Source organism: Pieris rapae, chromosome 16, assembly GCF_905147795.1.
Source record: "Pieris rapae chromosome 16, ilPieRapa1.1, whole genome shotgun sequence".
Lineage (NCBI taxonomy): Eukaryota > Metazoa > Arthropoda > Insecta > Lepidoptera > Pieridae > Pieris > Pieris rapae.
The window spans coordinates 2,849,023-2,874,426 of record NC_059524.1 but is presented as its reverse complement, the minus strand read 5'-3'; the positions used below and the strand labels follow the sequence as shown (position 1 = coordinate 2,874,426).

The following is a 25,404-nucleotide window of genomic DNA, read 5'->3' as shown; positions in this document are numbered from 1 at the left end:
TTATTTATAACTTTATATATTTAAGTAATTACAAGAATTCATTAATAATGTTTGAAATGGTAAACATTGAGGTGCGTGTCGGATGTATAATGCAAGGCAAACTGCATCCAGGAAATTACAAAAATAAAAACAATTATTTAAAATTGAATTTCCTTACAATAGTAAAATGTCTTCTATTATTTAAATACAAATTTGATTACGTCTTGTCGTTTGTATTGCACATAAGAAAACAAACGAAAACTCATAAATCGCATTATTCCGTTTGTTTGACCATTTTTTTTCCCAACTTCCAATTTTAGAATTTCGCGGGAGTTGAACACTATATGTGACAGATAATTTTAGTCTTTTGGTACTTTTAATGTTGCTATTTATTAAGTCACATTATGAAGTGTTCTTAGATCATCGAGTTTATTAACAATGTTAAGGAGTGACAAAATCATTCAGTGTACGGTTCCTGGGTCATCGGGGTACTTGAAATAATACAGGATTTTTGTGCTACTCTATATTAACCACTCGCGTACACCAATGAATATAAGCGAAGTAATTAAATGTTAATTGCTATGTAATGAGTGAATGCAATGATACAGTTGAAGAGAGTGCCTACGTCTGGCTATACTCTCGGGGCGTAACACTGACCATTTAGGAAATTGACACGTTTATAAAACTATAAAAGCCGGAGTGGGCAAAATGTACAGCCTTGGCTCGTACTTTCAGATTAATTTATATACACTATGTTGTAAGATAGGGAAAACGTTGAATAAATTATTTATAAAATTATCTTTACCCGCATAGCTTCCGGTGATGGTGAGAAATCAACTGGTTGACATTTCCAACTGTAAGTTCTTAACCATCCTGCGTCGAGACCCTGGAATTTTAATTTATGAATGTTTTAAAATGACTGAAATGTATTGTAAATCATGCTGTGCATGTACAGATAATTATTGGTAGCGTGTCTTCTTAGTTGCTTTTCAACTAATAAAGTTTTTACCAATGAACTGTACACACAATAAGTACTAGCATCGAGAGTGTCCATGGGCGGCGGTATCACTTAACATTAGGTGAGCCTCCTGCCCGTTTGACCCCCCTTCTATAAAAAAAAACACAAGTGAGAAATCCCGCATGTCTCTTCAAAACGGTATTGGATGTGACATAGGTGATGCGATACTGAATCTTAGGATTAGGGTTTTAGGCACAGAAGGCAATATTGTATTGTCCATCAGTTTCTTTAAACCGATGTCACCTGATGCCCCTCTCACACTCTATATTGTCCTTGAATTATTATTATAAGCTTTACCTCATAAAACAAGAAAATGCTGACAATAACTTGTAAAAAGTTATAAACCACCAGGGTCTTCTGGAGTTGGAAGGGTTTCTTGTCGGCCATGTACCTGGGACCCCATTTTAGTGTGAAGTAAAGATATAATCCTAATATCGTCAGGCCTGGTATGGGGCTCTTTATTAAGAACCAATCGTTTGTTCTGGGATCTGTAAGTGTACAAACATATTTACATTATACTATACAAAACAGGAAGGGTAATGGTAAACTAGAAATGAAACTGTACCATGTACCACGGCCAATCATACCCACAGACATATATTGTATAACCTTCACATTCAAGAATCCATCAAGGAAATCATAAAATAACAGGAGATTCCAAAAAATATAACTACCAGTATATTTACAATTGAATGATATTGCTAAGGATTTCGTGACTTAAGGCAAAAATTAGCTTGGATTATGATTGTTATTGTACGTGTTCTGTAATTTAAACGACTATAAAAAGTTAATAATATAATGCATCGTAAAAGAATATATGGCATGTAAAATCTTTGTTTAGTAATTTTACTTATTTATTCACACTTCGTTGCGTTGAAGAAAAAGAAAAAAAACACCTTAATGATCAACAGTTGTATAATTAGTACGCTTATTTGCAGTAAATATCAATGGCGCTACAGTCTGTGCGATAGATTTATGTTAATCTTTCGACATAATTTCTAACAAGCAAGTAGGTGATCAACCTTATATGCCTGTTACACAGACTTTTTTGATCTACATGATGGCTTCCCTACGAAGTTTTTCTTCACCATATAAGTGTTAACTCACATAGACAGAAAGTCCATTGGTGTACAGCCGGGATTGAACCTACGACCCCAGGGATATCCCTGATATGACCCCATTGAGAAACGCACGTTTAATTAAACTTGTCATATCTTAGGTATTACTATAGATGAGGCTCAATTGTAACATATATGTGAGTTAATATGTGTGTAACTATGTCCTCTAGGCTTTAGCATAGTGTACTGCGTTAGTGCAGCATAAAAACAGCTAAATGTAAAAATAGAAATTCATTTAAAATTCCCACACTTATTATTCATATTTATGCGTGTTTCATTAACAAGGCTACATACATTTTTGCTTTAATGTTTACTTACTTTAAACGATTACAAATAATTGATTCAAATAAAAACAATGGTCATTCAACGAGGCCGAATTCACAGGATTTCTTAAACAGAGGAGGATTGTTGTTCACGTTTAATACTTCTCAAGAGTTTTTGGTTTTTAAGTACCTACTCGAAAAGTAAAAGTTGTCAGTCCAGAAATTCTTGCAATTAATTTTAATATAAATAATCGGCATTTTATAACTTTAGGAGATAACACAAAACATAAGTCTCAAAATGGCGGGAGATTTTCTGATGAACCTTTATATTAGTATTAATTCGATTGCAGGTTTCCTCAATTAATTGTACATCCAATGCAAAAATTATTTAAGTCGAACGATAATTCGGCTGGCAACGCACACCTTCTGGCAATATCAGTTTAAAAATTATTTTAAAAAAACCTACTTTTCAACTTTATAATATCGAGAATAGTAATCATAGTGCCTTCTATAGAACTTCAATTTCATAGAAACCTACATCGGATCTTTAGACTAAATGCTACAGCTGTAATTCAACCACGGATACGGCGTATGCTCCAGTTGTAAGTAGCCAAGGTGGTCAAATAAATCATTGTAATATTTACCTTGATACAAAACGATAAAGGCCAGATTCAGAGACTGTTGAAATATAAATCAATAATTTAAATATTTATTTTTAGAAAATGCTGACAAATGTAAATTAATTAAGATATTTCGATCGATGAATATTCAGTAGAAATTATAATTGCTGTAATTAATTTAATTTTGTATACATTACAGTTATGACCGTTAGTCTAGTGGGTAAGTGTGTACTCGAAGTAACACTTTAATTAAATGTATGAAGCTTGCATACGGCAGGCATTCCGAAAAAAATTTAATATTCTATAAATCATCCGTCCTACTTAGCTCTGGATCTCAACTTCAAATGTTAGACCCAAACGAGGGTGAGTTGTATGAAGACCTACAAATGGTTGTTGAGATCTGTGATGATGATTATGGTTAAAACTTAAAATAATGCTGCGTCATTTTTTTATACTGAACATAAATATTCCCTGATTGTTGCAAGATTAATTTACTATTTAAAGTGGAAACATTGACGTAAAGAACGTACAAATTCTTAATAGGCCGGCAACGCACTCGCGAGCTCACTAATGTGCATGTTAGAATGAACACAGTTGACTAAAATTAAGACGGCGACGTGTATCTCGCTCGTATATATACATATTAATATTAAGTTTCTCATGTAAATAAAAATTTTTTTTTCTTTCTAAAGTTCTTTAAACATAAACATAAAAGAACTCACCGGCTAATTCTACGAAGAGGCGGTCGTAGACATTCGTTATTGTACTGTTTGACGTTGTCATTGTGGCAAATTTCGGGATGCTTCAGTTCTTTTTCGTCATAAGAGGCTCTCCTGCATTTTATTTAAGCTGTCTTCAGTTATGACTCTGTAAATAAAGGAACAGTTTTATTGTGAGCTCAATACCAAAAATATATTTGTAACGTGAATATATTAAAAAGATTGTTGACTTGAGTGACATTATTATTGTTTCTGATTCAAAGGCATACAAGGCCTATAATGGAAAATTAGTAAAACAACCAAAAAGCTCATACCCAATTTTAATGATTCAATTATTGTTTTAATTAATGATTGTAAAAATATTAATTTAAACAATCATTGTATGAATTTTTGTTATTATTTTCACCGCTAATGCTACAATATTTAATTTAACTAAAAATGTAACTTTTATTTGAAATGATCTGTCAACGTTAGTAAAAAAATTGTGATAATTTTAGATATCTAACGACAGCGTTACAGTAACGGATTAAATATAACCGAATAATTGATCAAGAATAAATTTCACCTACTTTTTTAAGTGGAATGTTTTTTGTTTTCCAGAGAAAATAATTCTAATCATATAATAACAACATACAATAAATCGAACCTTATAACAAATAGTATAGGCTTTTTGAAAATTGCACAATTGACTATAGTTACTTACATCTACAATTATGTTAATATTGTGTATTTAATATTACGCATATAATTACATATTCTATAATCTAAAACAAAAAGTCATAAAAAAGCAAGCTGATATAATAAGTACAATATACATTATTGTAATGTGTATGTTTTATTATAATCCATTTTAAAAATGTTTTCGTATAATAGACGCAATTATAATAGGATTTAATATAAGATATAAACTTTGCAATATATTATTTTAAATGTATATCCTGGCATTAAATAACATTTGAAGAACCATTATTTGTTTCTATTTATTTAGTTCTAGCATTTACCTGTAAAGTAATGAAATCTATCACTTTAATATAATAAAAAAATATAACAAAATTGTTTTGTATAAAAAATATCAATGATAGCTCTATCATAAATCAATCAAAACATTCATCAACCCTGCAGATAGAAACGGTGTAATTATTGTGAACGAGCTATTGTGAATACCAATACACATTAACTTACGTTTCCGATCTTCACCCATAAAAGTTAATGAAGTAATGTATAATATTAAACAACACTATTAGTTTCTTAACATTGACTGATGACAACCATTGCAAACGAGCGCGTAACCACAACTGATTGTGATTTTTTATTTTTGGCCACCCCTTTGCGATAGGCGGCCATCTTGTTAAGTCGAGCAAGGGCGGCTGAGAACTGCGCAGTCGCGTATTATGCTACGAAATGTTATTTGAATAATTGTGATTGACTACTGAACCATTGTGCCAAACGTTTATGCAATATTAATTACTAAATCAGGAATTTTCCATTTTACTTTTAAATGTTCATCAAAATTATACACTGGTAAAATTAAAATTCACATTGCAACGTTTTCAAAGTCATCTAACTTTTCATGTATTTTTAACAACACCCAACGCTAGTAAGTCGGTTACGCTAAGGTAAGTCGACTATAGATTTTAGAACCCTTAAATAAGCCGAGATAGTAACTATAGTCCACTAACTTTATGTTAGTTATTAATTCATGTTTTAAACGAATGAACAGTTGACACCCAGCTTCAAACATAAAATAACAATTTTATTTGAACATCCCTCAAACAACCGCCACCAAACATAACTCGTAATAAAACATTATTTTCAGCACCAACATGTACCATATTTGAGATAGGTTAAGAAATACTAGTAGAAGAATACAAGTAGTGAAAATAAAACTTTTCTTCAGCACACACTGCTGAAGGAAAGTTTAAAAAGAATGTAAATAAACAAATATCTATGAAAGTTATTAAGAGGTTATAAGAGATTGTTATTATTATTAAACCTCTTCCACTTCATTCATCATTCTGTAATTTCACAAACTGTATTCATAATAGTTATTGTTCGACTATCTAATAAATTTAATAAAAAGGTTTTATAACAATAGTATTTTCTTATATTCTCTTCTTCTCTTCTTTCGCATAGCGTATGCGGAAATATCATGTTAAGTTTAACCTACGTCATGACGCATGCGCGAAAAGTCAAGAAACGTTTCAAAAGCGTCTTTCTTCCTTCCTCAATGTTGGAAAAAGTCAATGTTTACTAACATAGCCTTGAAAGTAAGATGAAACAAGTTATTTCGAAAGTCAAGGGCAAATTTAATCAAGCGTACACATCTACGTTTATTATCTAATAATTATGTTGATTAATAGTAATATGGTAATTATGATACGGTGATCAATTTATTTAAAAATAGATTTTTGTTTACATCTGTTTAAATAAAAATAAAAAATGACTTTTAACGGTCCGGGCCTTAGATTTCTGTATCTGTTTTATGATCATTTGTCAATCTAATAGGCGAGTAGGAGACCAGCCTCCTGTGCCTGACATGCGCTGTGGACTTTTTGATTCTAAAGCAAGCTGGTTTCCTCACGATGTATTCCTTCAGGGATGAGTCACATGCTGAAGCCAATAGGCCAACACTGGTTTTGTTGTACTTCTAAATTTAATTTAAAACTAGAAACGTTCTTTTTATGAAATATACGCATTGACTATGGCTTACTCGCGTAGTCCATGGTTCCAAATAGAATGACAAAATTATCATAACTCGTATGATCGATTAGGAACATCACTTAGAAAGGAAGGTTTAAACCATTTGCATCTTTAAATTTAGCTCGTTAATAAATGTTTACGTAATAACAGGTAGGTATCACGTTGCTTATTCTGTAACTCTATTTTAACAGTGTCTTTACTCAATAATATGTAGTACCTATCTAGCGTTCGCTTTAGGTTAATATTTAAGTTACATATTTTAATAAAACCGTCTCTAGGATATGCTATTCTGTGTGTTAACTCACTTATACAATACGCGGCCCGTTCCGACTTCGCACGGGTGGACATTTATTTTTGAAGCATTTTTGTAGATATTATACCGGTTAATTTTGCATTCATAAAAATATTAAATGTTTTAGTTCCGTCAATGTCGGCAACATTACGAAGGCTAATAAACAAGTCGTAATTATATACGGTCCTTGCTCGTTCAACTTATTGATTTTGAGGTTTTGCGTAGTGTGGACTCAATTTCCGTACTTACACTCCCATTTGGTAGGTCCAAGCTTGTGGCTAATTAGGCCAGCCTAGCTCCTTCCAGAAGTTAGTTTCCGGGGCACTTCGCAAGCTTTACTTTAAGGATAGGATTTCTGATAGGGGGTCACGCATTTCAGGACAATATGGACTTCCTTTGCGCTGACATAACCTCTGAACAAGACTGACTGTCACGCCTAGGACAAATAGATGTTTCCAGAGACAGTGGCCCGTAGAGGTCTCATTATTTTGAGGTTGATTCTGTTGAGGCTTAGAAGTCACTCAGTCAGTCTTTTTCACTAGCGGATTTAATTCTGGCAGTGCTAGTTTGGACTGCCTGCAGTCCGCGTTTTGAGATCAACGGTGATTTTGGACTTCCGTCGATGTTCGGCAAATCCCTATTCGCACTTGCGAGAAAGATTAGATAAGATAGGGTTAGGTTATGAGCGGAAAAATTTGACTGGCACTAGATTTTAAAGTAATAAATGTATATTAATTTAAATTAATAGGCTAGAGTACTAGAGGTCAAGCGTGCGGGGTCGTGCAGTCGTTTATGTAATGATTTTTATATTCGATGTGCGCACTTGTTAAGTGTAAGAAAACATTTAAGGACCTGAAAATCTATGCTTGCTTATAAAGACCTCAATAATAACTGCAAAAACCTAAACTAAACTATCTTCCCTCAGGTAGCGGTGTGTCTCCATACAAAAGAATCCATCTCACAAAATTATTTTGAAACAAAACTTTGTCGCCGGCCCAACCAAATTCGTAAGTTCCATAATAATTGAAAATTCTACTTATCTACTTCAAATTACACAAATTACGAATGAACGCTTCAGAAGCTATCGGATTATATAACTAATATCAATGAACCCTACTAAATATCGAGTATCATTGAAACGGTCATTTAGCACTTTATAGAACCAAGTAGATAGATCTCCGTCCCACGCTTCAACAAACGGGATAAGTAGGCAACGTATGTGATACGAGGTCTTGTCAACTGGTTGTGAACGAGTCAATATGCCAAGAAAATGCTTTACGCTGATGCTATTAGGGTCATATTTGCTTACTGATGGATTGTTTCGACACAGTCGTGGTTCGCTAGTTGTCCCACATACCGAGGACCCCGTAGTTTTGATGCTAAATATAATATTTTTGTTTACTAATATTTTATAAACGTCAGACGAGAAATCTAGGAAAAATATTTCTATAGCGACGTTTCAATAATGATTTTACAATTAAACTATTTAAAATTAACCATAGTGCCTATAACCTTAACCTGAACTAATATGATTATTATTCTACACACCAGTAGATATTCATTAATATATTAGTTAGTCATTTATTTCATAAAATTATAAACACATTCGACACAAATCATTCACAGTAAATAATAATATAAGATATTGCATTTATTAAATGCACCTCCATGCCATGTAAAAGCCTCCTTCAAAATATTCCATATATTTATATTGTTTCCAACATGGCAAATGGCTCGACCGATTATCATCGACATATCGGTTAGGTCTGCGAATCGGACATCTATATTCATCCCCCTAAATATTAAGGGTGGTCCAGCCCTAAATTTTTATTTTAATTTTTAGTTGAAATGTTTTTTTAAAGATACGGCATACAAGAATACAAACAACCCTTAATTTTCACCCCTCTACGATCAACCCCTATTTTATTTGTTAAATTAAAACTTATGGCTTTTACTCTGAATTTTATATAGAGAAAAATTTACAGGAAAATCTACAAAGTTTTCATTCCGGAAAACCGAAAAGTCTCCGGGGTCGCATAGCAAAATATTCCATGTTGGTATGTACTTAAAAGGCAAGATAAGTAAAATCACATTAAGGGGAAACGAAGTTCGCTGGGGCAGCTTGAATATTAATATAAACTTGAGAAATAGGAAAGAATCTTTTGTTGCCGTTGTGTGTAAAGTAAGTAATGACAAGCTTAGCAGGTAGCAGTTAGAATTGCAGCATTTTACCTTCAACTATAGCAATTGTAAATACGCACAGGTAAGTTTCAACACTTAGCAAAAACATAGTGAGACTAACATCCTCTCTCTTCGTTAGACTAACGGTCTTCTTAATAACTTATAAATTCGGTTTTGTTTAATATATAGTCGTGGCACTATATTAAATTAATTTGAGAATAAAGTTCACTTATTTACCTCTTTATGAAATTACACAATAACGGTATTGGCTATACTTCTGAACAATAATAATAAAACCTAGTTTTAGTTTCATATCATTCAATTTCTAATGTTTTTAGAACTGTTGTAATATGTACTTAGAGCTAAATGTTAGAAGTATATAAAATGTTTTTAGCCTGTGGTTATGGATCCCTCTTGGGTAAAGACACCTCCTTCAACCTTTTTAGAAACAAAAAACCCTGCCAATAGTCTTCCAGTAATCTTCTGCTATTTCTATTAAATCATCGGCTCAACGACTTTTTGCCCCTCTACTTTTGATCTCTTCCATTGTGTTGTCTTTAATGTCCATATGTTGTCCAGGTATCGTGTTCACCAGGTCATGTAATTTGTAGTCAAAAGTTTGATGCGTAAATAAAATACAGTTAATTTGTTTCTTACCATAAGTTTAGATATGGCTACCATCCACCCGGGTTTCCCCGGATTTGTTTTAGTTTTGTAGGTGTTCGGGGAGCGTGCGGGCGAGTTTAAATTGTAGTCCGGGTTTTCGATTAGGTCCCGTTGCCGTAATTTATGTAAATAAAAGCTATGGGTTATGTATTTCCGCACGAGCTGCTGACGTTATTTTTCTACGCGAGCGGCGAGAGTGGGGCGCCATGGACCGACGCATGGGTTGATCTGGCGAGAGTCGAGCGCGAGCGATCTATTTACCGGGTAGTAAAAGTTAAACAAGTTCTCATTTAATTTAATTAACTGAGTAACTAATATTGGGTTTGTTTATCTTTTATTTAACCCCCAAGAAGGTTAAACAATAAAGCAAAATTACTCACTTGTCGTCACAATAATTATTAAACACACTATTTCATGAACGTAAGACTGACTTCAGATCTTGGCTACTAGGGTTAAAATTAAAGTTTTCATGTATCAAGTACGGAGTAAAATATATTTTAATCAAGATGTAAGTGAATGACAAAAGTATTGACATGTCCGGGGTGAAAGCTCTAAGTCTCTGATTCTTAAAACGACGAGTTTATAAAATACAATACATCAGTGGCGCCACAGCCTTTTTAGGTTTGGGCCTCAGATTTCTTTATCTGTTTCATAATCAATTCCCAATCCAATATATAAGCAGGTGATCATGTGTATTCTCTGCACACGATATCAACTTTTTTGGTTGACACAAATGCTGTCTTGAAAAACAAGACGGTTTTCTTTCGATGTTAAATGCGCACAGCCGAGATTTGAACCTACTATCTATCGCAAGGGAGGAGAGTCTCACACTAAAACCACAACTACTGAAAAGATAGAACTATTGCCAACATATTTAAAAAACCTTATTTTAACAGCGAATTTAATAATTTTAAAGTTATGTAAACGCATATTGCAGTGAACCGAGTAAATATAATTTGGTAACATTATGTAAGTTCTTGCCCTCGATATTGATTTTGAATATATTATATGATATATGTCGATTAGCTAAGCTCGGAAAAGTACTCGAAGCCCCAATGTGGAAACTTTCCACTTTGAACCAGCCGAACCAGATGTTTAATATTAAAATATCTTTTTAAAATTAATTAATTCAACATCTGTGTAATCAAAAGAAAAATAATTTTAATTTTAAAGAAAAGACGACGAGATTTTGCTCTCCGCAAGGGTAAGATGCTAGTGTTATAATTGAAAGTTTTGTTTCGTCAGAATTTATGGTATTTCCAAGTAAACACTAATTCAACACATTAACTGCTCTTTTCTCATTACCATCTCCAATGTGCAGTGTTTTTAATGAAAATAATAACATATCCTCATATATAAATATTTACTTAATCAAAATTCACCATAAAAAGTTTTGGTTTCCGGCTATTACTTTATTTAAGCATTCAATGTTTTAAATAAACTTAGAGAATAAATACGAGTTTATTATATTTTTCTTTATTAGAATTGCCTAAAAGACCCAGCGACCAGGCTGCAGTTTAGTGATTTTTCTTAATGTTTGTACTTTTTACAAGATGTAGCACTTGCGTAAAACCTACTTTTATAAAATCCTAAGCCTCAAAAGGTGTTTATGTCTTGCGTTTCGGTTACAATGTTATTCAACATATTGTAATGGAATATCTTTGAGTGGCCAGCAGTAAGTTAATGGTTTCAATTAACAGTTAGAAACTATTACCATAATAAACAGATATTGAAAGATTAGCTTCACATAAAAATGCGTTTTCGGGGTCAACGCCTACATAGTTCTCATTTCTTTACCGGTATGATTGTAATTTACCACCGTTATACCACTATAGATTACCTAACAATGCCTTCAGTGGACCGTGACTTACTTATGTCAAAGTGAGTCAAATATACCAAAACGGAATTATATAACGTATAAACAGTTTTATGATATTTGAATGGCGATTACATAAGAAATACTACATTTACTATATTTAGTAGGTATTTCATTCAGGTTTATAATGCGGTTCTTGCAACTTGGAATTACGAATACTCTATGGTGTGGTAAGTTATACTCTATGGTGTGATGTGTTAGTTCTAAGACTAAATGCTGTGCAAAAGGTACTCTACCACAGGGACTAAACTTTTAAAATTTGTTTTAATTTTTTATTAATTTTTATTATTACATATGTAAAATAAAAAAAATCACTGTCGCTACAACCTTATTAGCTCTTGGCCTCAGATTATTCCATCTGTTTCATAATCATTTTTCAATCTAATAGGCAAGTAATTGATCAGCCTCTAGTTCCTGACACACGTGGTCGACTTTTTGGATCTAAGAGATGTCGGTATTACCAAGCTTAAAAATACTGTATATTTTCATTGTTATGTTTAGATTTAGAAGATTAATTATTAATCTTCTAAATCTAAAATAATTATTATTTAATGTATAATAATTTAGACTATAGATATTTTATGATAAAATGTTATATAAGATACAAATAATTGTTATGGTTGGTCTTGCCGTGAGCCGTTTTAATTCGGTATAAATTTTATAAATTATATTTGCTTAAGTAAAAAAGATATTTTAAAGATACGTGGCAAGCCTTCAACTAATTTGTACATGAGATTGTTAAATAATAAATGTATAAAGAATCGTTATTAGTGGCAAGTCGGCTGGAATTACTATAGATGCTCATCTGCTGATTTGGAAAATCTTTTGAATATACAAACAATTTGAATATGTCTGGTTGCGGTTGGGTCGTATAACATAGGTTGTGGTATTTAGCGGTCGAAGGCATTTAGTGGTTGTATGATTTGTAATACCCATGCTATTAACCTGTAACATTTGAAATTATACTTTGTAGAGAACGAAATTCTTTATATCGCTTGGATTTTTAATATTTGCGGTGTGCACTGAGCGTGATAATTATCTTAATTTTTGAATTAAACCACAAACATTCAAATCAAAAGGTAGTGAAAACAAAGTTTTTGGTTAAACTTTTTTGTGTGTTGATTAATTTTAACGATATAAATTGTTTTTCTTATCTCTTTAAGAAACTCTTTATAATAGTATCATTAAAACACAGATATCGGAAATAAAACTGTGTTATTATAGAAATATTTTATTTTAAATTCATAATGTTTAGTCGCAATAAATAACATCAGTCATCATTATTTTTTAAAAACGTCACACAATCACACACACGAACAACATTCTTAATTTGAATCCTCAGTTAGTCCTACCAAAAGTCAGGAAAACTGTAATAGCCAGAAGATGTTTTGATATATCCGGAAAATTTTCTTTTCAAAGATTAATAATTGCCTACTTTTTGCAAGAGTTCACAGTCGAAGCCGAAGCAACGAATGAAAAGGTATCAATGAAAGGTTCTGTACTCGTCGTGAGTTTTTTGTATATGACTCTTTAAATAACGCAGCTTCAAGTTATTAATTAAAGGTTCACAATCTATTATTTGTGAAGCATGATTAAAACACAAGATTATGTATTAGATATATGCTGAATTAAAAACACATTAATGAAGACTGTATTCTTTAGCAATACTTCTTTGTATTACATAGTTTATATAAAGACACCACAAAATAATTAAATAATATTAGTTTAACATTAAACCATGGAAATTGATTTTATAGGTTTATTCGAGAACTTACTGCGTAAAGGAAGTGCTATTCGCATGTCGAACACGAAGATCCTAGATTAAATTCCCGAAAAAAGAAGGATGATCTACTCATTATGAAATAGAGGAACTAATGTTTTCCTGATGTTCTCTATATTTGAGTCTGTACTCGACTTGATATAGTTGACTCGATACGTAAGTGGATAAATAAACGATGAGCGAATACTCAAAAATATAAGCCATATTATATAATTATGTATTTTCTTTTTGCGTAATATTTATTACACATATAATTTTTATAACTTGTTCAATCAATATTATGTGTTTAAGAATAAACGGGTAGGAACCACTTTTATAGCTTCAGCATTGAGATAGGATTAAGCAAATTTAAACCACAACGAAACTTACTGACTGACAAAATTTCTATGATCTGCATTATTTGTTCAAATAAGATTACTTTAATTATTTTTAGGTAATTGATATCTGTCACATTTGGTGTTTTGTCAGTTACCTATGTAAGAAAATTGAGTTTTGAGAGACACTGGTTATAAAATCAAACGTCTCGGAAATAATAATTCAATTATAAAAATAATGCAGACAGACAGCAAAATGTCAGCAGTCTTGGCGAATATAAAAATGTAAATTAATATGATAATAGCTTTTTTATATTTAATGACATTTCAGACATATCAACTGTCTTTTTCTGGCAACGCTTATTTACGATATGATGAAAAGAGAAACGTTTGTGATTTGGACTAAGCAATCCGATCGACTTAATTCGTATGAATGACCTAGAGTCTAGAGTCTAGATAACCAGTCGAAAACATCTTTTGTGAGGCGTCGAGTTCTAGCAAATGAGGTAATACTATAATGTGCACAACCGGCTTCTAAGAGACTAAAGTGGTCAAAAACATATTAATCAAATAGTGAATATCATATTCTAGTAATAGTTAAAGTATTAAAACAAGATTTATTCACCTAACAGTAGTTATTATCAATTTGTGCTACAGGAAAGTGTAATAATAAATAATATGTAAATAACGTGATGTTTAAAATTAATTAATACAAAGACGAAGTTGGAAGACACGACCTCAGGGTTGACATTTGTATGTATATAATATAATGTATTTTATGTAACATAACAAAACATATTATACAAATATACATAGAATGTGATGTAATCATTCAATATAATGTTTATCAAACCTAACCTTGGCTTAAGTAGAATTTTTTTCGCCTAAAAGCAATGCTTTATTAATACCCGAAATTCATTTTCCTAACAAACTGATACTACAACAGTTGTCAAATTTGTCGTTTGAAGGTTGGGCTATTATACATAGACACAGTAAAAATTGTATTAATTTAATACTATTTATTTTCACCGATCAATCTCCTTCGTGCCTTCTCCATCTACACGACACTGGCGAAGTACCTTGTGCCCAGTTGGCACAAATTAAAGCCATTAAAAAACAATAATACTAGTAGTACTATCTATGTGTTAGACTACGAACTTTTCAGTTCAAGTAATATAAATTATTTTGCATTAAGTTTGTTTACGGACCGAGTATTATTGCGAAGTGCAAACAGCAAAACTAGATATTACTCCGCGTAAGACGCAACCTAATGCCCTACTTGTTATCGGTAATGATTTTAAAACGCTTACATCTGATTCATTTGTTTATGTAACAGCAATTAAAATATGGTAATATTTGCAGATGGATTGACTACAGTTACAGCTGTATGGGTGTCGCAGAAGGGCAGAATGGAGAGTGTCACACAACTAGAATTTATGTTGTGAAAATTTTAATAAATTATTCTATTAGTCTATAAATGTTGTACTGTCTGAACTGTGAGTAAAATGTTATATTTCAAATTAATTTACGCTTTTTAAAATTATGTTAGATATGATAATTCTTGTGTGTTTTAAGGTCAGTGAAAGTATATAGTTTATGTATTGGTGATTTTTATTAGACTTAGATTATTATAAATACTTTTCCTGTGAATAATAATCAATTACCATCTCAAATTTGCAATATTGGAGTGTTTGACAAATTCAAAAAGGCATTAAAGATGCATGTTAGAATGAACATAGCTGGCTAAAATTGTTACGGCTAATGGCGACGTGTATCTCGCTCGTATATAATATATACATATTAATATTAAGTTTCTCATGTAAATAAAATATTTCTGTTTTGTAATGTGAAATAAAGTTCTTTAAACTTTAATAATCCAAGTCTTTAGTAAATTCGTAGGATTGTTTACGTATATACTCACGACACATTTAAATATCTTGTCAGTAGGGAAAATTAACCATATAAACAAAAAAGGATAGTAAACAATGACAGATCGCGTTAGTGCGAGTACAAGTACAGGTAGGTGTGCAAACAGGTATTTTACTAAGTATATAAAAATACGAATGATGATACACAGCTATAAAAAATAAACTGAGTAAAAACACATCTTGAAACTACAATAATAGTTCCGGATTGATTCTCGGGTATAGTACCTACTAATGGTAAGTATAAGAGGCTACATTATTTTGCGTGCAACCTATAAATCCTTATAATATAAGACATAAAAAGTCACATTTTTGATACAATTTACAGCGTTTCATTATTCCTTAGAAATTCGGTTTTGAGCGTTATTTCTTTATTATTCAAATGCTACTTTTGAAAGCCAATATAAAATAATTCGATTCAGTCGTTTCCAAAATTTTATTTAGTTATCAATCGTATTAAATGAAAATAGTCATGCATCTTTTAACTGTCATGATTTTTAAGATGCCTTTTTACAAAGTTAAGCTGTTGAAAGATTCAAAGAATACTTACTTTATGTCATTAATCATTAGACAAAAGGGTTTAATCTACGGTTATAAAGCTTGTTTTACGTCCACAGATAATATATTGAAAGTATGTTGAGGGAAAGTGATCACGTCTATGTGCATGCTTTTCGTGGCGAAAACTAAAACCGTTTCTGAGGCTTAAAAAAGTCTACTTATAATCAAAGCTATTATAAGATAAAAACAGAAGCCCCTATTTAAGTGGAAATAAATCATGGCGTGTAGTCATAAAACTAGTTATACTTTAGTTCATTAATTTATTTTGTGTCTGGCAGGTTTCCTTATTATATCCTCCTTCACGGTACGAGCGTAGTGTTTATTATGTACGTGAAAACAAAACACCGTATTAACATAATTATAATTACATTATTAAATGCCAAAAAATAATGACACCAGACAATTGAGAAATACAAAATGGTTTATTTCAAAGCATTGCTTTTTGGGCATATTTGCCATGGTAATGCAAAAAGTCAAGTCACCTATATAATTCACTGGAATTAGGTTCTGAGAATTGAAAGTTGATTCATTATTTACAATACACTCACTGAATGACACGAAATTAGGATTGTTAATAAATATTAAAATTGGTGAAAGTTTGTCTAAGAGATAAAAATAAAATTAAGGTTAAATGTATCTTTTTAAATTGGAAAACCAGTGTGCACAGCGCATGACATGGTTTTTTGGTTTTATGAAATTAAGCTAAGCCCGAATACAACTTCCACGTTACAGTAGTGGCATTCCTGGGTTCAATCACCATTGAAATAATAACTAATTGGAGTTTATAAATAGAAGCTCTTGTACTTTTTGTGTTTAGTATATTTGAGTTGAAATTGAAAACTGAGTCGTAGTTACTTATAGGTAATTGTAGATCTCGTTACAGGTGTGCCTGCAAACTAAAAGCTATGTAAAATATGCTCTTATAATGATTTTTAACAATTAAGTATACTTTTTGCCATGGTAAAAACACACTTTTTTATAGCGGGCATTAACCGCAAAAAATCATCGCAGATTTATTTTTATAAATATTTATTATTTCAATTTAAAAAATTATAAATATTTCACTATAATTTCAATGATTGACTTAAAATCAAATATGCATTTTTCGTTACAAAAAAACAAAGTCACTTGTAACTTTTGTCTAATTTAGTTTTTCAATCATGGCGAGTATTCTGAATTCAAAAATTAATTGAATATCATCAAATTAGTTTCGACTAAAGCTGTTACTATAATTTATATGTAGCGTACATATAATTATACATATAATTACATAAATATACATTTACATTAGAGTCATACAGATCTTCGAGCGTTTATAGACGACATACTATAGACCCATAAACATACGAGTATATTTTTATGACGTTTAGTGATGTACCATAAAATTATCTTAGGCGAGCATCCAATTTAACAAGTTTTGTTATAACCACTTATTGTATTAAAGGAAAAACCAAGTCGTAGTACGTAATTTTCAAGATCGTTTAGGGCTTTAATAAGGTTTTATATAGAAAACAGGAAAAATCAAAACGTATTGAAGATCACAATTTATTCTTATGTAAAAAGATCATAACTCTCAACAGGTTTCGAGAAAAAGGCGTTATTGTAATGTATTAAGGTGCTAACAATAAAATTTAAATTATTGCGACTATAGCGTTCGTGATCTTCCGACATTGATTTTAATTGGCGACTACTAAATGGTCGGTTAATAGCTAAGGTACTTTGGGTATTTACATGTGTATAAATGAAGTTATTTGCATTTACTAAATCATATGGGTTCCTAATAAAAAAAACGACAGACTGCCGGAGTGACGGCAGAAGTGAAAACTTGAATATTAACGTTGTGCATTTTTTATATTTTGGAATGGTTAAGGAATAATTTTGCACGAATTGTTTTAATTATCAGAATAAAAGTTAACATTTATGTGGTAGAATACAATATTTATTCATTGCCCTATCGTACACTAACATGACATTTTATCTTATATCTTTAAACGAGCAATTCTTGTATATATATATATAATTGTAATCTTGGAATCGGCTCTATTAACTATAACGATTTTCATAAAATTAAGTATACGGGGGGTTTCGGGGGCGATAAATCGATCTAGATAGTAGATAATCATTTATAGAAAATGTCATTTTATTCGTGTTTTATCAACTTAAACATATGATTGCTCGTTTAAAGATGTCAGTCAAATAAAAACTTACTTATGAATATAATTAACTTTATTCGATAATAACATTCATATTTCATGATTTTATTAGTATGTAATTCGTACTTAAATATAATTTTCAAAAAAAAACAATTTATAAAAAATTTAAAAAAATACCGAGTGAAGCTCGGTCATCCAGGTACTATTACATTAAATACGCCGCGCCCGCTGTCTACTCTCCATCCGTCTTACGAATTTTTGATCAGGTCACGTGTCCTGACGCGAGTTTAACATTTTTTACCCATTCCAAAAAAAAGTGTACAACGCCGCTTAGAAAGTTTTCACTTCATAAATTCTTATAACTGCCTGGAATGTTTTAGTCATGCTGGCTAAATAAATTTGTTAATGTTGGGTCCTTCATATATACTAAATGAAATTATTATAATTATAGTGAGGATGCGTCGGTTTAGGCACTGTATCTATCTGTCACAAATGACAGATGACGTAATTTAACTAGCGGGGAAAAAACTGGATGATTGTTGTTCAAGGCAGAGTTAACAAAAAATCTGGAGTAGACTTTTAACTTAAAAGGAACCATAGACATTTATAAAAAAAACTTGTTAATTTAAAAGAGTGACCGAGATAGTGTCGTTTATACTTGTCTGTCCTTGCGTCGCACCTGATTTGAGAACTGTCAATAAGAACTGTTAAGATAGATGTGGAATAAATAAATATAAAGAAAATTGTAAATATATATCCATAAATTTTCCGATATTCTTAAGACGACCTATATAAAAATTTTATTTTATTTGGACAATCCTTTCATCTCACCAAATCCAGAACCACAGGTTTCAACTGGACTGGAACTCTTGTGGTGTGGTCTTATCAAGTGGTTGTAAACTGAGGTTGGTGTAATACTTACTGAGCGTAACGAAAATAACATCGCGATTAGATCAGTTACGAGGTTCTATTAAGTTAAAATTGGTTTACTCGCGACAACTTCCGAATTCCATCATAGAGATAGTAGGTTAGTATGCCACGGGTTTTTATGTAATAATATATCTCAAAACCCATTCATCATACACGACATCTCGTTTCGTAATGTTTGAGTGAAATTGTTGAAAGCAAGGGTAGGCTGGTGGATAAGGAAACCGAAGAACCGAACCGAACCGAGAACCATCACAAAAGTAGTTTAATGTCAATTACGATGTTCCGAACGACAACGAGGGATTGTACATTTGGATAGGGTTAATGATAAAATGGCGGTACAACTTTCAAAGGGTTATTTACTAGGTTGAAACTGCTTATTTAACGAGCTTCATCATAGAGCTGCAGTAGATAACCTTGACACATTTGACATCTTTATGAACTACACTTTGAAACTATTTTTATCACGATCAGAGTTCTGACAAAAAAAGCATCACAATCAGTCCATGCATTTAGGAGTCAACATATACATATTTTTTGCGTCGGGATTAAAAAGTACACAGCTATTATTTTATTGTATTCTGTCGATATGGCGGAATAGAAAAAATAATTAGTTAATAATGAAAAAAAATCTGACTGGCTATAAGGATGGATAGGTTTTGTGATTGATGAGCATTTATTTCATTAAATTAATTGAAAAAGGAATGTATTAAGAAATGCTTAAATGCGGTTACGAGATAAGTGGAATTTGATCGAAAACTATCGTTCAACCTTCGAAATTATTTTATACTATTAGCTTCCGGGCGTAATTTATAATAACTATGATATGATAATAATACACACTGTATTGGCATAATTATGGTAGCCTAGGTAACAATGCCATACTAGATTCATTAAATTTAATACTTTATATTAATATTAAATATTACAAAATTAATTTATCTTCAATTCAAATACTGCTATTAATTATAACGAGATAGATTACGAAGCAAATTACATTTTTCGATTTTCCATTAAATACTTGACTTCATTAAATACACACTTAATATGACGTATAGTGCCGTGTGTCAATTCTCAATGTTAGTTGGACTATGATAATGCAATTTCACATTCTTATAATGTACATATCACATCAATCTGAATTTTCTTGAAAGAAAACATGGAATTTTTTTTATTTAGTATTTGCATACTAAAAAGCCTTTAGCGGCATTTCCCCTCACATAAAACTAGCCTCTGTTGATCACGCTCCATGTACTATTATAACGATATAAATATCAACCAATTTATGGAAATTCCATAATTATGTTGTTTTTGTAATAATATGGTGTCAAAGGATTAAATATGTCAATTTAGTCTACGAGAATTCTCGAAGTATGCTAAGTTGACATACAACTTAGGGGATTAGTAACTTTAAGCATCTAATAACACCTATAATATAAATAAAAAAAAACTTGCATTAACAAAAAGACAAGTTTACAAGTGCGAAGTAATAGTTTTTGTGGGGCATATTGCATTATTAATTGATACACGGATAAAAAGTGGACTTTAAAGACAACTGTGTATAATGGAACAAGGGGAAAGAAGGAGGAGAAGGAGAAGAAAATCACGGACAGAGTCAGTTGGAAAACCTGGAGGAGGCCTTTACCCGTGCAGGGGTTCCGATTGAAGGTACTAAGGTAGCTAAGATATATGATATTATATAGGATAACAAGATAAATTAAATAATGTATAAAATGTAAAAAATGTAAGCTGAATATAATCTTTTTTGACATGATTGGAAATTAAACGGGCTTTATAAGTAATATTTTCAACGCTGGAATTAACTATTTTAACGATTTTGTTTTGAAAAACTTAAGGAACTTTTAACCAATGAAAAAAGAAATTATATATATTTTTACAATATACTAGAGTTATACGTAATTACAAGTAGTAGTACATTATATGAGTATATAGTATAGAAGAGCTTCTAATGGAAACTATACTCAATTACTGACCATCTTAACGAGTTTCAAGTGAATGGTAACTCGGATCTTATTACATAACTCAGATTCAGGAAGTGACAAGTGTACTATACGATGTAATTTGTAAACTACGCAATATGTAGCAACACCTACTATCGCTGAGTTCTCTGAGAATATGGTCAAGTACTGGAACCAATATCCAATTTGGAAAAGTGAATTTTCACTGAAACAGGATCGATAGGATCAAACGACCGATATAACCTAACTAAAAGATTAACTATTGCTCCTAATTCTTGTACTATAGGTACTTACAAATCTTTACGTATAAAGATGACTTTTCATTTCGTAATGAAAATTATACCAATTCGTTTTGTAAGTCACGTGTTAAAAGTGATTGTCTCGAACCCAGCCAAATAACAATGGGAGGTGACTTTACCAACAGGAAAAGTATAAAATTACCTACCTTAAAGATAGCTATATAACGGATTGTTCTTATATCAAACTAAAATGATTGCTTAGTTGTCAAAATGTGAGTGATATTATTGTTTGTCAAAAGATTAAAGATTTAAATGCGGCCAAGGACCAAACTTGTTATGCTTGTTTATTAATTATTATTATTATTACTACTATACAGGTTATATATTCTAAATACTATGTGTGTTATGAATTGAATATTTTTTTAGCCTGTGTTAACTTCCTCAAATGTACTATTTGAATTGTAAATATTATATTTTGTTTGACCTCTTATGTTACATTTTATTTAAAGATTTTTGCACAAACTATTTTAAATTTTATTACATGAGTGGCGCGGAAGGATTGTTGCTTCCTATATTAATCTTGATTGCCTCTGTTACCTTAACATTTGCACTTTCCCACAAAATGACAGTTTTGACTTGTAACGTAACCTCTGACATCCAAGCCCGGAATTGTCCGTCATAAACCTTAGTAATTAACTTTCACAATCGCTTGCAATTTCATCTAACAACGCGTACTTCACTACGCGTATTCAGTTAAACCAATTTAGGCCATTTTAGGCAAGAAGCCCAAATATGAGATTGATAAATGCTAACTGCCTTGTTGTAATAGGAAGAAGAAGAACACTCGGTAATGGTGGACTTATAAATATATTGCAGTAGGAATAAGCAGAAATGGCCCTACAGTAGCAATAAAGTATATTTATATAACTGTAATGAAAAGGACTGATTTATTTAAATATAAATAGATGGGTCAATTGCATTTTTTAACAACTAAATCAGCGTTGTATTGTATCGTCTAGTTATAAATGTAATACTACTGTAACTAATACATATAAGATATATGTTAAAATATACAGAAAATATACTTTTCTAGGTCAGACCAGCATCGTGATGCATATCATTTATTAATGAATTTTTATAGCCGGAAGTAGCAATGAAACGTTTGTAAAAGGAAATCTAATATTCTAGAAGAGTTTTAAATTTAAAACTGGATCCGCGAAAAGTATATTAAATATATTTTAATTGTACTTGCAACGGAATGTTGTCGTTAGAAGGTCAATACTACACTAATTTAGGATGACCTTATAATACGTTTTATGAAAAATGTTTACGGATTTCGCACAGCGAATTATTAAGGCGTAATTATGTTACGTAGAAGAGGTACTTTAATCGTTAAAATTCATATTATTTTTATATACTCGTAGAAACGCAAGTGTTATTTAAACCTTGATGGTTTCTGGATGGTAGCCAATTGATTAGAATGTATATTTTACCCACTATAATATATATAAAGATGAATCGCAAAATACCCTTGAAGTCTGAAGGTTCTTATTGAGAGCAATTGCAAAAATTGCACGGAAAAACCTTAAAACTTGTATTGATTGTAAAGTCAAGGCAACGAATGTTCAGTATGCAGCTATCAAAGGTAGGTTAAGTGAGAAATCTTTTTAAGACAAAACGAAGGTAGTTAGTATTAAATAAGTCTCATTATACATAAAACTTCGACCTTTGTCCCTTTCTGTAAAATTAGAATGTCCCTTTCTGTAAAATTAGAGTGCCCCTTTCTGTAGAATTAGAATGGCCTTATCTGTAGAATACTGGTTTAGTTTTCTCTGAATGAAGGAAACACTCTCTATTGAAACATGTACAACACTTGTGTTTTATTGAATTTCACCCTATTGAATAGCACATCAACAAATAACAGTAATTAAGTTACATACAATTTCATTTGAATTGAAAATAGATTTGTATAATTTTAGCTACCAGCTCTTCGACGCTTACCTTAAATGTTTCATTTATACGAAGAAAAACATCTCAGCGTTAAATTTGTCATGTCAGCTCTCGGTCTAAAGCCGTTAGCGTACGAAAAAATTCCAATCTTTTCTATCTAGGTCTTTCTAGGTCCATGACATTTGACCGTTAGATTGTAATGTATCGGGCAAAGACCTGAGGTGATTTCAGTGAGATATTTGGGTCTGAAGTAAGGCCTGGAATGTGTGACTACATACCTCTGTATTCTTTGGTGGTAAGGGTTATGCAGAAAACGGTTATCGATTTGTGTGATAATGTTAATTTGTAGGTGCTTTTGTACGTGTTTCATACATTCTATACACACACTATCCTTTGATTAATAAACCAATACGATGTTGACATTTTATATGTAAAAATCATTTTAATATTATAACTAACCTTAAAATGTAATAACTAAAATATATTATTAAAAGGTGTCCCTTTAAGCGAGATTTCGAGGCAAGATACTGGCAGCGTCTCCCCTTTCAATATAATTTTTTATATAAAATACATGAGATACACAATATCGCTTTGGCTTTTGTGTCGCATACATCCCCAATGTACTAAGAAACCGAGTTCTTGAAGAATACTTGGGTTACTCTATCATAATATATGACATAACATATGAACTTTTTACTGCAACGCAACTAAACCAGTTTCATCTGCTCATCGTCATTTTCTGACATAGAACATTTATAAAAGACGTATAAATTATGGTCTATTAAAATAAATATTATAATATATTAAAATTATTCATGAATATTATTGTAACTGTTAATATTCGAATAACATATCCTAGATTGTGATTTTTGAGTTCCAAATTGTGTCGAGCGAAAGTACAAAAATGACCCATACAATTATTTTGTTAGTTGTTTAGTAGACTGTGACTTGTAAAAGTCACTTTCTAGACATATAAACAATAAAACCTTTTACAAACAGTTATACCAAGATCTATGCATGCGATATAAACATATTCCCATAATTTTTACTTGTTAATTGTTAATATTTAGGTTACCAGAAGTAATTGTTTTATTTTTAATAAATTTATACATACAGAAGTTACGTTTGAAATTACTAATTTAATTTTAAGATGTCAATAATAAAACAGATATTTACTAAACTAGTATTTTTGTCTCTATATATTTTTGCACTGTTATCATACAGGCATTTTTTGTATGTTTTGCAGCAGAGTTTGCGCAGGTAGAAATAAAAAGCAACGGTACATTTGTTTTCCTTTTATATACATATTAGCACTAATGCCATAACCAAGGCGGCAATTATCAGTATTTGAGTGTTTTCATGGAGTCCCTAACTAAATGTACTTCAAACAAAATATGACTTTCTTTTGGCATAATGGAATAATAATTGAAAGTCTGTTTTATAGATGAGATTTTTGTTGCTTGCGTGGTATGACGTCGTCGATTTTTAGGTCGGAGATAAGCAAGTTTTACAACGATATTTTCCTTAACCTTACAAATGAGTGTTAGTTGTAAGTGTGAATGGTAACTCGACAGCAGTGATTAGAACACAAGACAAAGTTTTTTTTCTATAGAACAGGGAGCAAACGGGCAGGAGGCTCACCTGATGTTAAGTTTGAAAGATGTTGAAAGGAATGTTATTATATTAGTATATTTATAGTAGTATATTTATAAACATTTGGATAATAATTTCTGAAGACTAAAATTATCCGGCAAATAATTATAATACCAAAATTTTAAAATAATTGATCATCAAAATTAGGTTCGACGTGATTCATAACTCTAAAATTATCTTATACACGTTATAAGAGCCATTATAATAATGTAAGAATTATTTTTTCTCTCGGGCATTTAAATTTAAATAAAATTAAAATTAGCATTTTATTTATAGAACAATGGGGCAAACGGGCAGGAGGGTCACCTGATGTTAAGTGATACTGCCGCCCATGGACACTCAATGCCAGAGGGCTCGTGAGTACGTTGCCGGCCTTTTAATAATTGGTACGCTCTTTTCTTGAAGGACCCTAAGTCGAATTGGTTCGGAAATACTTCAGTAAGAAGCTGGTTCCACAAAGTGGTGGTGCGCGGCAAAAATTGCCTTGAAAAACG

At 31.4% G+C, this 25,404-nt stretch overlaps 1 protein-coding gene across 2 annotated transcripts in view; it reads right to left on the bottom strand.

Moving 5' to 3' along the window:
* LOC110998397 (elongation of very long chain fatty acids protein 7) overlaps positions 1-25,404 on the bottom strand; it is a 29,474-nt gene that overhangs the window by 1,277 nt on the left and 2,793 nt on the right. The window contains exons 1-4 of one of the 2 annotated variants that reach the window (XM_022267047.2): positions 4,900-5,050; positions 3,721-3,865; positions 1,295-1,485; positions 785-865 (exon numbers count right to left, since the gene is read on the bottom strand). In XM_022267047.2, coding sequence (XP_022122739.2) covers positions 785-865; positions 1,295-1,485; positions 3,721-3,781 — 333 coding nt within the window. In that variant the 5' untranslated portion in view covers positions 3,782-3,865; positions 4,900-5,050. Of the gene's footprint in view, positions 1-784; positions 866-1,294; positions 1,486-3,720; positions 3,866-4,899; positions 5,051-25,404 lie in introns of those variants that run through there. The other variant, XM_022267046.2, reaches the window with a different exon arrangement.